At 41.5% G+C, this 12,946-nt stretch overlaps 1 protein-coding gene across 1 annotated transcript in view; it reads right to left on the reverse strand.

Moving 5' to 3' along the window:
• DYNLT5 (dynein light chain Tctex-type family member 5) overlaps positions 1–9,524 on the reverse strand; it is a 29,384-nt gene extending 19,860 nt beyond the window's left edge. Inside the window, exons 1-2 of the mRNA XM_007117473.1 lie at positions 9,480–9,524; positions 7,396–7,517 (exon numbers count right to left, since the gene is read on the reverse strand). Coding sequence (XP_007117535.1) covers positions 7,396–7,514 — 119 coding nt within the window. The 5' untranslated portion in view covers positions 7,515–7,517; positions 9,480–9,524. The remainder of the gene's footprint in view (positions 1–7,395; positions 7,518–9,479) is intronic.
• Positions 9,525–12,946: the final 3,422 nt, after the last annotated feature.

Below are 12,946 nucleotides of genomic sequence, written 5' to 3' on the forward strand. Positions count from 1 at the left end.
AAAAAAAAAAAAGAAAAACCTGGTTCTGAAGAACCTAGGGGCAGGACAGGAATAAAGACACAGACGTAGAAAATGGACTTGAGGACATGGGGAAGGGGAAGGGTAAGCTAGGACGAAGTGAGAGAGTGGCATGGACATATATACACTACCAAATGTAAAACAGATAGCTAGTGGGAAGCAGCCGCATAGCACAGGGAGATCAGCTCAGTGCTTTGTGACCACCTATCCCACCTAGAGGGGTGGGATAGGGAGGGTGGGAGGGAGACGCAAGAGGGAGGAGATATGGGGATATATGTATAGGTATAGCTGATTCACTTTGTTATAAAGCAGAAACTAACACACCATTGTAAAGCAATTATACTCCAATAAAGGTGTTAAAAAAAAAACCCATCATTTCCCCTTGCTCATATATTATGTTCTATATATTCATAGGTCTACTACTAAAGTTTCTATGTATTCCATTGCTCTATTTGTCTATTTCTACACCTATTTGTTTATTCCTGTATTTATTATTATTTTTACTTACTACAGCTTTGTGGTATATCTTAATATCTGATAGAGTAAATTCCTCCTCTATGCTCACTCTTCAAAGTTAACTTAGTTACTCAGAATTCTTTCCCTATTTATAAAATTTAGAAATGGTTTGTTGAGTTTCTCAAAACGTACAAATGGGTTTGATTGAGATATGTGCATTTGTAGATTAATTTGAGAAATATTGATATGTTTTTGTGTTAAGCAGTTTCATCTATGAATTATTTCACCATTACTTCAAATCTTCCTTAACAGGAATGCCTTCACCTAGGATCACATTCACAGGGCACTTTTCACAAAGATGCCAATGAAAGGTTATGTACAAAGATTCAGTTCCACATGGCACTGAATACCTTGACAGGGAGGGAAAACCAATCTGGGTGTTCATCCCTAGGGGAATGGATAAGAGCATGAGTGACGGATGTATATTAAGGACTACTATGCAGCAGTAAGTAGCAAAGAGCTAGATATGAGAGTCAGTCAGGTGAAGTCACAGAAGGAGTCAGAGGACGGGTTCATGAAAACAGTTTATTATACTCACAGGTCCTAGAGGCAAGAGACACAACATGCCACACAGGACCATGTGGAAAAATGCCAGTGTGGTCAAGAGGCAGAAGACGGGAGCAAGGGAGAGCCAGGGGCCTTTACTGGGGTTTCCCAGGGAAAGGCAAAGCGGTGCAGGGGAAACAGCTCAGGACTGGCCTGGTCTGAATAATTTCAGTGGGCTCTAAGCTATAGGAGAGGCCCCTAGTTGCCTGGTATTTGGCACTGGGATGATTAGGGCAGAGAAATACTGCCTCCTGGGATGTGTGGGGGGCCAGAGAGAATGGGTCAGGATGCCAGTTGGTTAGCTTGCATATTAAAGGCATGCTTCCTGCTGAGTCCTTGACTATCTTTAATAACCGGCTAGCCCTGGTGCGGGGGCGGGGGGCAGCCTCTCCCCAGCCAGAAAGGTTTTTTGAAGATGTCAAAACATCGTAATACACAGAAAATTAAAAATATATATAATATAGTATTTAAGTATGTATATGCTTGTAGTATATTTAGTATTTTGTGCATCAGAGTGGGTGCCTATTGGGAGATGAGAGTGGGAGGATGGGGAAGAAGGGGGCAATCAGGCAAACAAGGGGTCCTACTCATATTAGCGATGACAATGTGCTACGAAATGAGGGTTCGTTTCAACTCATCTCGGCTCCTGAGAGAAGTAAGATAATATATGAGATGAATGGGGATAATAAAAGTGCCTTCTCTGCTTAACCCACAGGGTTTTTATGAGATTCATATGGATATTGTATGTGACGTATCTATTAAGCACAACTTAATATTAGCCATTATTGTGGTTTAATTTAGGAACATGGCCCATGCAGTTTCTCAAGCTTCTCTTTCTTTGGAGGGAAGCTGTGTCTCATCCAGATCTTGTTGGGGGCTTTAGTTTGATTCCAATGGCAATAGAGCTTATCAAAAGGAGGAAACAGGCCAGGCAACATCATTTTTAACTGCACATAAGCGGCTCAAGTAGTATAGGTTGGAATCATTGAATAAATTCATCACATTTTAAATGACTTGTTCATTGCCTTTCCCACCAGATTATTTCTATGTGGTTCACCACCTACTCATTGGTCAATAAACATTTATTTCAAATGAAGCAATGAATGTAATCTTTTCCATTTTTTCCAAAAAAAGATTACCATGTGGCTTTAAGTTTACTTGAAAAATGAGATTCTCTAGAGAAGAACAACCCTACAGTTAGTCACCTTTATATGCCTTACACGTGGCACGAAGTGGAAGCTTAATAAACCTTGAATAGATGAATAAGTGGAAGAATACAATGTGGCCTAACTACTGCGTTAGATGCCACCAGTGGGTTCAAGTGGAGAGCTCTGGGATCCATCAAAGTTCTGGTTCATGATATCACTGTAATTTTGGTTTGAGGCAAAAGAGAGACTCTTCAGTCTTCAATCTTAGGCTTGACCTACAAGTTGAACTACTGGCCTCAGAGATAAGAAGCCCGGATATCATGTCACATTATCCTGGGAAAGTAATTTAATCTCAGGCTTCTATTCCCATTTTAAGGATATGAGAGCAGCACATCTGTTCAAATACTCTTTGAAAGCTGCCAAAGCCTGTTTCCAACAAGAAAGACGTCATTGTAAATACCTGATCTTACCCATGGATGGGAAACAGAAGGTTCTGGTGAATGAGTAGAAGAGTTTCATTGGTGCAAGTTACACGTAGATAGCCAATTTTCAGAGAATGAGAAGTTTTGACTGTAAGCAAAAGCCCGTTTTGCCACTTGCTGATTCTGTAGCTTTGGAGCCTCAACCTCTCTAAGCATGTTTCTTCATTTGTAAGATGAAGATGCTAACAGCATCTCTCTTATAGAACAGGGGTCAGCAAATATTTCTGTAAAATGCCGTATAGCAGATATTTTCCACTTCGCAGACCCTGCACGTCTATTGCAACTACTCAACTCTGCCATTATGGTGTCAAAGCAGCCAGAGACAATACATACATGAATAAGCATGGATGTGGTCCAGTAAAAACCTTATTTATGGATACTGAAAGTTGAGTTTCTTATAATTTTCACATGACAAAAAGTATTATTCTCCTTTTGGTTTTTTTCAACCATGGAAAAACCTTTATACAAAAACAGATGGCAGGTTGGACTTGGCCCTCGGGTCACAGTTTGCCAACTCCTGATACAGAACGTCTCTGAAACTTAAATGAGGTCATAGTGAGGGCTCAGTAAAATTTAGCTTAGCACCCTTATTATTATCAATTATTTAAGTGAAAAGCAACAAAATTCAAAATTAAAGATAAAGTATGATGACAACTAGGTAGCTATAGGAAGAAATATGCCAATGTGCTAACAGTTATGATGTTGGGATAGTAAAAACTAGCTTAAAATGTTTTTTTAAAGTATCAAGTATAAAAATTACATCATAATGAAAACATAATTTACATTAAAGAGACAAATCTAAAAACAATTAACAATAATATATTGAATATAAATTCAATCTTCCTTTTACAATTCAGAAGGCACTTCAGGTATCCATTATGCCCAGGGATCAATGTTAAGCATTAGTTACTTCTATAGAAAACCACAGAGGGGCTTCCCTGGTGGCGCAGTGGTTGCGCGTCCGCCTGCCGATGCAGGGGAACCGGGTTCGCGCCCCGGTCTGGGAAGATCCCACATGCCGCGGAGCGGCTGGGCCCGCGAGCCGTGGCCGCTGAGCCTGCGCGTCCGGGGCCTGTGCTCCGCGACGGGAGAGGCCACAACAGAGGGAGGCCAGCATACCAAAAAAAAAAAAAAAAAAAAGAAGACCACAGAGAAACCAAGAATGTGGATGAACTTATGCTGATCTTATGCCACATCTAAGAAACTGCTTTCCAAGTAGGTCTACCTCCTATGCTTCTTTGCCCTCCTTATCAGAGTGTTTACTGTTATAAACGCCAATAAGTCCACAGTCTAATGAGAGAGATAGATAAGAAAACACCCAAATACAGTACCATGTAGAAGGCGAAAGCAGCAGGAGCAGAAAGGAAGAGCATCCGACCCAGTCGGAAGTGGAAGCGGTTGCAGTTGGGTAGTTATGAAACCGTGGGTTACATCCATTTCACCTGCCTTCGCTAATCAAGGTTGTTTTAAGACTTGCATGTCCTCCAAGCAGTGCATAACCTAAACAATAAGATGTTTGCCCAAGTTATTGTTTAGGAACTTGGAGTCAGCTGCATCTAATTCGAGCTCAGCTGGTTAAGGCTGGATAGGACCACTGACCCTTCAACTGGGCAGACGCTAGTGTCCAATCAGTGACCTTGTAACATCAGAGGGCCCAAAACTCCACCCTCAGAATGTGCAGAGGGCTGTAGGCTAGAAACCTCTGCGCAGAACAACAATTACTGCATCTTTTCCCAATCGCCTTTCTTCACCCTCCCTGCACTCCCCACGCCTCATACCACCCTGCTTCTTTATTCTTTGTCCCTTAACCTCTCGATCCCCTTGGTTTTGAGGAGGTGGATTTGAGATTTGTTCTCCTATCTCCTCGCTTGGCTGCCTTGCGAATGAACACTCTTTGCTGCAAACCTCAGCGTATTAGCGTTTTGGCTTGTTGTGAGTCAAGCAAAATGAACCTGTTTTGGAAACTGTGTTAGAGAGCTTCTTGGAGAGTTGGAGATGGAGCTAAATTCTGAAGGAGGAAAAGAAGGAAGCCAGAGTGTAAGACAAGCAGTCCAGACAAGGATACCCCATGGGAAAGCAATGTGAGGCAATGGCTGGAGGCAAGGCAGCACGGAGGGATTGTAAATATGAAGGTGGGAATGGCCCAAGAGTAGGATGCAAGCAGCCTAGTGGGGAAGACAGAACTAGAGAAGGAGGCAAGAGTCCGTGGACCCTTTTGGACATACTCATGATTTAGGACTGTATTCTAATCCTTAAATTGTTCCTTGACCTATAAGTCTCAGCTATTTCATAGCAAAATGGTAAGAATGATGTCTACCTAGTAGGATTAATGCTGGGGAGATTAAATGACCTAATGTATTAGGTCCTCAATATACTTCAGCATATGCTTTATACTATTGAAATTAATCTATTCAAAAAATTGTTTTGAGATAACTTTCAAGTGAAAGGTATATGTTTTTCCAAAAAAACACTGCAAATTCAAAACAATGCTGCATTTGATAGCCACTAAGTTTTCAGAGTTTTTCTATTAGTTGAAGACCTATTTCAGGAAGGAGAATCACCCATACATGGAAAATAAGTGGGAGTTAGGGTTAGGAGGCAGCCTCCTAAATGGCCTCTGCATTGCAAGAGTGCTTGGAATCTGTTCATTTGCTATTTAATAAAAAAGGCTCCAATAGAGGATCCATTCTGAATATTTTGAGAGTCCCTGTTTCTAATTTTGAAATATAACAAGATAATTATCACTTAAATGTATTTGTTAGTAAAAAAAAAAAATCTTTCCTCATGTGTTGCTAAAACTATTTTCATGTTCTTGTTACCTTTTAATTTGTTTTTATACTTCATCAATAAAATAAGAGTGATCTTTAATTCTTCAGATTGGGCCATGTTCTGATTCTACATACTTGACTTTCTAATTTGCTTTGAAAGGGAAGAAGTAAATGAAACTTATGCAAGTAGGGATGATAGGTTAGTTTTTGGATAAGAACAGTGCTTTTTAAATCATGGGACCAGTATTTATGTCAGATTATTATTATAATATTTGCTTCAAAAAAGTTGAATTTAAGCTAACAATTATTTTAAAATAATTAAAAAAAACCTCTTACACTTAAATCTTGGAAATAGCAGCCAAAATAACTTAGGATCAGAAGCAAAAGCTATAGAGGTTAATTATTCTCCCAGCTTTACTTCTGATGTACACTGAGATTGCTACTCCTTTATATTTCCTATCTGTAAAAGAGAGAGTTTGTACAGGACTTTTAATCCACAATCATCCAGGGTTGAAAAGTGGAATTTTGAGTAAGTGTATTAATACATTCTGAGAGCAGAACAATTTGGTTTCAGAATTCGAACGTAAATCTCTTCCAGTTCTTCTGGTTTCTGTTCCAACAGACACACCAGCTCCTGCTTCTCAATAATGGGGATTAATATGCTACATCTTTCTTTCTTTCTTTTTTTAAAATTAATTAATTTATTTATTTTATTTACTTATTTTTGGCTGCATTGGGTCTTCGTTGCTGCGCGTGGGCTTTCTCTAGTTGTGGCGAGCGGGGGGCTACTCTTCATTGCGGTGTGTGGGCTTCTCATTGCCGCGGCTTTTCTTGCTGTGGAGCACGGGCTCTAGGCACGCGGGCTTCAGTAGTTGTGGCTCGCGGGCTCTAAAGCGCAGGCTCAGTAGTTGCAGCACATGGCCTTCGTTGCTCCGCGGCATGTGGGAACTTCCTGGACCAGGGCTTGAACCCGTGTCCCCAGCATTTGTAGGTGGATTCTTAACCACTGCGCCACCAGGGAAGCCCTGCTACATCTTTAAATCGTGTAGAAACTTTTAAGAAGGAAAGTTTATAATATATATTAATTGACCTCTGCATTGGATAATTTGTTTGGTTTTCTTCCTGATGGCGGTCAAAAAATGCCATGAAAGTATTAAAAATTAATTCATCTTTTTTAGGAGAGCAAATGCAATATGTAGCAAGAACCAAAAAATGTACTTATTATCCTTTGACCCACTAATTATACTTCGGGGAAGAAAACAATCAGAGACTTCTTATACAGTAAAAAATTTAAAAAGTGGAAACAAATTTAAAATGCTCAATGATTGGGGAATGGTTAGCTAACCCAGAATCATAAGCTGACAAAATATTGTATTATGCAACCATTTAAAAGGATATGCACAAAGACTATGAAAATACATTACAAAATTTGTTTAAAATAATGCTAAATGCACTGTATATGTATATATTGATTACAAAAATGCAAAAGCTATGTATTCATATAATATTGAGGAGAAGAATTCAGGAGTCAATTAAGATGTAGCTGGTCTACATTGCATATGACATTCTTTTCAGTAGATGATTTTTTGGGGTAGTCTCAGAAATAGTAAAAAATGCTGCTGTGATCAACTTATCACTTAAATTTCCTTGTTCTTTTTCTCTTTCTTCTTTTTCTTGGTGCACAACACAGCGATTTAGTATTTCTGTACATTTCCAAATGATCACCATGATAAATCTAGTTACCATTTTTTCTCTTTCTTTTAAAAAATATGGCCCCCAAAGATGAGCTAAACCTTGTACTTGCCTATTTTTCTCCCTTTTTATGTCCCAAAGGGAATGAGTTTTTTTCCTCCTGATAAATATTATGAACCTGTTTATTCAGCAATTGAGTGTGTTAATGGACATCCAGTCACTCACTCTTTGGTGCGCCCACGAGGCTCTTTCCGCCGGGACTCATGGCTACTTAAAGAAGACACACTGCCCCTCTTCTTCAGTAAATGAGCCGTTCTGTCTTTAGCAATGTCTGACATCATCATAACCTATGGAAGAAAACTTTTGTAAAATACTGAACAAAAGATCTAAAAATACTTTAGTATAACACAGAGACTCATTCTAAATAAAGTACACAGATACTTTTTTTTTAAAGCATTTTTGAATAGGGAAGGGGGGTTTCCTTAAGAGTGATTTTTAGTATATGTTGTTATTCTGGTCAGTATAACTGGAAATATGATAACTCTCTTTAAAAATATTTCAGAATTTATTTATAAGAAGTAGAGACTTCTTTTTTGTTTTATTTTTATTTTTTTGGCTGCATTGTGTGGTATGCGGGATCTTAGTTCGCTCACCAGGGATGGAACCTGCTCCCCCTGCAGTGGAAACACGGAGTCTTAACCACTGGACCACCAGGAAAGTCCCATCTGATAACTTTTATTTATGCAATAGCATACTTAATTCACACAAGCATATATTAAGCTGCAACAAAAATACTTAACTGCAGAAGAGGTTAAAGTCACTGAGAAATGATAGCCATATGTAGAAGAATGATATTATCCTACACCAGAAAACAATAATTTTATTACCTCCCCAAATTTAATCTCAATGATATTTTGCTAATTAACATTTGTTGTTGTTGCTATCACTTTAAAAGTTAAGATGAGCTGCTTCTCCAAAGGGTATTTTTTTTTCAAGCAACACTGATTTACTTTGTAAAGAGCAAACAGAACTTTTAATGAAGTAATTTATTGGAAAACCTACCTCCTCTCACAAATGCCTGTGAAAAAGCTGGTAGTAGGAATGGACTTCCCAGAACTCGGACTATAACTCTACTGCCCTATTGCCTACATACAAGTTTAGACATTCATTGGAATTATTTTATAATCTGTAAATCTGAGAGCCCTAACAGGGAGACACTGTGCTAGGCACTAAAATAGAACTAAAACAGTCCCTGCCTTCAAAGAGCTGGCAGTTGAAGTGGGTAGGGCAGACAAGAACACAACCTAAAACCCCAGTGTGATCAGTGCCAGGGCAGACAGAGGCAAAGGGTACTGAAGGGCACACAGATACAGCAGAGGTACTGTGTGTTAGGAAGCGAGGCAGTGTGGGGTGTGTGTGATTGTGGACCTGTGTGTGAGAGTGTGTGTACATGGGTGTGAGCATCTCTGTGTGAGCATATGTCTCTGTGGGCATGTGCTTGTGTGTATGAGCATGAGTGTGTCCCCATGAGTGTGTGAGGCTGTGTGTATGAGTGTCTGTGTACATGTGTGAGGCTGTGTGTATGAGTGAGTGTCTGTGTACATGAATGTGTGTGCCTGTGTGAGTGCCCATGTGAGCATCTCTTTGTGTGTGTACCTGTGTGTACGAGTGATTATCTGTGTACCTGAGTGTGTAACTTTGTATGTCGGTATGTGCACCTTTGTGTGTGATGTGTCTGTGCACTGAATGCATGTGTGCTTGTGTGTTTGAGTGTGTCTGTGTACATGAGTGTGTCTGTGTGAGCGTGCATATGTGTGGACAAGACATACTGAGCCTGTTTAAGTGGGTCATTCAGGTTCCAAACTTAAAGTGACACAGACAGACCTCGGTCTGCTCACCTGTTTTCCAAGCTGCCCTGCAGGCCAGAATTGGGACCTGGAGGTCCAGAGGGGCTGAGGCCGCCGGTGTCGCCAGACCTCAGGCAGACTGCTCAGAATGCACGCTGCTCCAAGATCCGACCGGGCTGGCCAGCTCTGCACTGGGCAACACTGTAAAGCCGAGACACACAGGCGGGCAGGGAACAAAAGGCCAGGACCCGCTTCCAGTTCCAAAAACTGGGGCCACTTTTTTCTTATTTCTTGGAGGGAGGAGGAATAAGGCATTAGAGAGAGAGGTCGTGGACAAGGCAGGCAGGCCATTTCTAACACAGGGCCCTCCGCGCTTAGCCCCCTCGATCCTCGAACTTGCCTTTTGCTTCGGTCAATCTTCTCTGCCCCTGCCCAGACGCGCTGCGGTGAGGGCGCACTTACCTAAGGCTGTGCTGGAGATGCAGACGCGACTCGGCCGGGGGCCTCCCAGACCACGGGTTCCTCCGCTACCGGGACCAGCGCGGGACGAGGCTCCCTCCTCCCAGGCTTCCCTCTAACCGCGAATGCCCGCGCACTCCTCCTGGACTCCGCGGCCCGTCTCCAAGGTGACCTTCTCAAACAGAGTCCTTGGCCCGCCCCAGGCAGACATAGTAGTTGCGTAGTCCTCTGAGCCGCCTAAGGATGTGGAGGATCTCCTCGTCACTGCCCAGAGGGGGCTGCCCTGAGCCTGGCTGTGCCTTGGGGTGTCCGCGAGCTGGAGAGAAGCCGGGTCATTCTATAGCGAGGGCGACATCTGGGAACTCAAGGGGCAGCCCTGAGAGCCCTCATCAGTTTTCTTTTGCAGATGTCAGGGGCAGGAGTGGGAAATGCTGCCGGTTCCTAGGACGGGAAATGCGAGGTACAGAGGGAAAGGAAAGCACCCCCTTCCAATCCCCCGACCCTTGATGCTGCCTTCCACCACCCCAAGGCACGGATGGTTGATAATAGAGCTCACATTTACCAGGTACTGGCAAACAGTTTTAGTTTTATCTAGTCCTCCCAATAACTCTTTCAAGAAAACATTGTTGGGACTTCCCTGGTGGTGCAGTGATTAAAAATCCGCCTGCCAATGCAGGGCACAAGGGTTCGAGCCCTGGTCCGGGAAGATCCTACATGCCGTGGAGCAACTAAGCCCGTGCGCCACAACTATGGAGCCTCGCGGGAAATGCGAGGTACAGAGGGAAAGGAAAGCACCCCCTTCCAATCCCCCGACCCTTGATGCTGCCTTCCACCACCCCAAGGCACGGATGGTTGATAATAGAGCTCACATTTACCAGGTACTGGCAAACAGTTTTAGTTTTATCTAGTCCTCCCAATAACTCTTTCAAGAAAACATTGTTGGGACTTCCCTGGTGGTGCAGTGATTAAAAATCCGCCTGCCAATGCAGGGCACAAGGGTTCGAGCCCTGGTCCGGGAAGATCCTACATGCCGTGGAGCAACTAAGCCCGTGCACCTAACTACTGAGCCCACGCTCTAGAGCCCGTGAGCCACAACTACTGAGCCCGCGTGCCACAACTACTGAAGCCCGAGCGCCTAGAGCCCAGGTTTCGCTACAAGATAAGGCACCACAACAAAGAGTAGCCCCCGCTCGCTGCAACTAGAGAAAGCCCGCGCGCAGCAAGGAAGACCCAACGCAGCCAAAAATAAATAAATAAATAAAGCAAATTAAAAAAAAAAAAGAAAGCGTTGTTAGTCCTTTACAGATTTAGAGAATTGAGATTCTGAGATAGTGAATAATATGCCCAGGGCCGCTTGGAACTCATCGGCTTAGCTTTGGGGCATTACAAACTTTCACGTTACACTTTCCTTGACACCACTCTCCCCAATCCATAAAGTTTACGAAGATTTGAAAGGGAGACTGTTTGGGGTTGAGAACCCACCTGCCATAACTAATAGGCCCTTCCTCCTTAGTAACTATCCCCCTTCTAACCCCAGAGCCCTTCCCCCAACCCAAAGCAAACAAAACCAGACCCTGAAGGGACCTTCACATAGTGGGCAATCATTGGAGATAGAAAAAGATGGTGCCCTAATCACCTAGCTTGGTGCATGTCCATTAATGAGTGCTCAGTGCAGCTAGAATTGGCTGTCAATAGCAATACATCTGCATAACGGTAGAGCGCATAAGGATTAGGATAGCATTGGAGAAAGGGCATTAACATTTTCTGGCCCGTCTCAATCCCTATTCACATAAAAATAAGAACAGGAAAGGATTGTTGACTATTTACTATATAATAGTTAGGAACTGTTAGGTGACTGATAAATATTATCTCATTTAATCTGTTCAGTGACCCTAGATAAGGGGATAGTAACTCTATTTTTTTTTAAGATAAGGAAATGAAGAATCATTGAGTAACATGCTCAAGACTACAGTTAAATTATAGAATGAGATTTGTCCAGCTCTAAAGCCCTTGCACTGTGCCAGACCTCCTGCCCACCATGCCGACCCCAAATATGCAACAAAGTTTTCCAGAAATGTGGTAAAACTTTAAGAGGCTGGTAATAAAAGAGGTTCACAACTCAACTTATTTTTATGTTTTTCATTTATTTTCCAGAAAAAAATCACATTTAAATAGTAACTTACTTATATATTTGATCTTGTTCTCAAGTATAATTAAACTTTGTCCTGCAATGGGAACCCTAGTTGCAGTAATGTGCCATGATAAATAATTGCATATTCAGGATTTTGTGAAATGGGTGATTGGGAAAATTATGAAAGAAAAAACACTTGTAAAAATCATTATTTACAAAAAAATGATATCCACACCTTTTCTAATTTATAAAGCAAGAAACATTAAAATGTTCTCATGGTTATCTTCAAGAAGTCAGTATTACACATTCATATCACCATTGTTCATCAGAGAGCTTTGGGCAGTTCTGTGATGGAACAAACCCTTGCTTTTTTTTTGCTGGTTTTTTCTTGAGCACGGTACATAAGCAGTAAAGATTTCATCACAGCTACGAGAATTAAGTATTCTCTAGTGAATTACACATGTAGGAAAAAGAGCCAGCCATCAATATTTTAACTAATTTAAAAAGTATATTTGATATTTTACCCCAGAGTTTTTCTAAAATAAATATTTTATGCTCAAGTTATTTTGTGAAAATATGTACTCCATCCAAGGTCATAAAGACATTGTTTACTTTTGCTACAAAGATCCTGGAGAACTCTAAATAAAGGCTACCACCAACTCAAAGTATACACTAACAGCATTTTCTTTAAGAAAGATAGCTGACTGAATTTTATTACCTTCAGAAATACAACAAAATTTCTCTGAGATTCTTTTCCTAGTTTCTCTTATTGTTAAAAGTACAAAAAAAAAAATCAATGCCTTCCATTACTATTTAGTAGGCACAAAATTAACAATTGATCATTTCATTCATACAGATCTTTTCCTATGCAAAGTGAATAAAAACCCTTTGTATATTGAAACCCAATCCTCTTCAAACAGTTTAAAAAGCCAGCTCTACAAATGACTGCTTGGCCTGTAGTGAAGTCCTACTTATACATGAGATTAGCATATCATACCAACACTTGGCTTTTTCAGGAAAAATTATTCAGCGGCAATTTTCCAACTCCCTTAGAATGAGAGAGTGACACAGGAAGAGAGAAAACTGGGGCCAGTCTCTCTCACGCATAACCATTTAACAAAGCAAGAGCTAAATACTGAGCTGCAAAGCCACAGCTATAAAAATGATCATCCTATCATCTCATAAGGAAAAGAGAAAACCTGCCTTTGGACCTTGATCCCAGTGAATAGTCATTTGGTGTATTTTTTTTTTTTTTTTTGCTGTACGCGGGCCTCTCCCGTTGCGGAGCGCAGGCTCCGGATGCGCAGGCTCAGCGGCCATGGCTCACGGGCCCAGCCGC

This window comes from Physeter macrocephalus, chromosome 4 (genome assembly GCF_002837175.3).
Source record: "Physeter macrocephalus isolate SW-GA chromosome 4, ASM283717v5, whole genome shotgun sequence".
NCBI classification, from domain to species: domain Eukaryota; kingdom Metazoa; phylum Chordata; class Mammalia; order Artiodactyla; family Physeteridae; genus Physeter; species Physeter macrocephalus.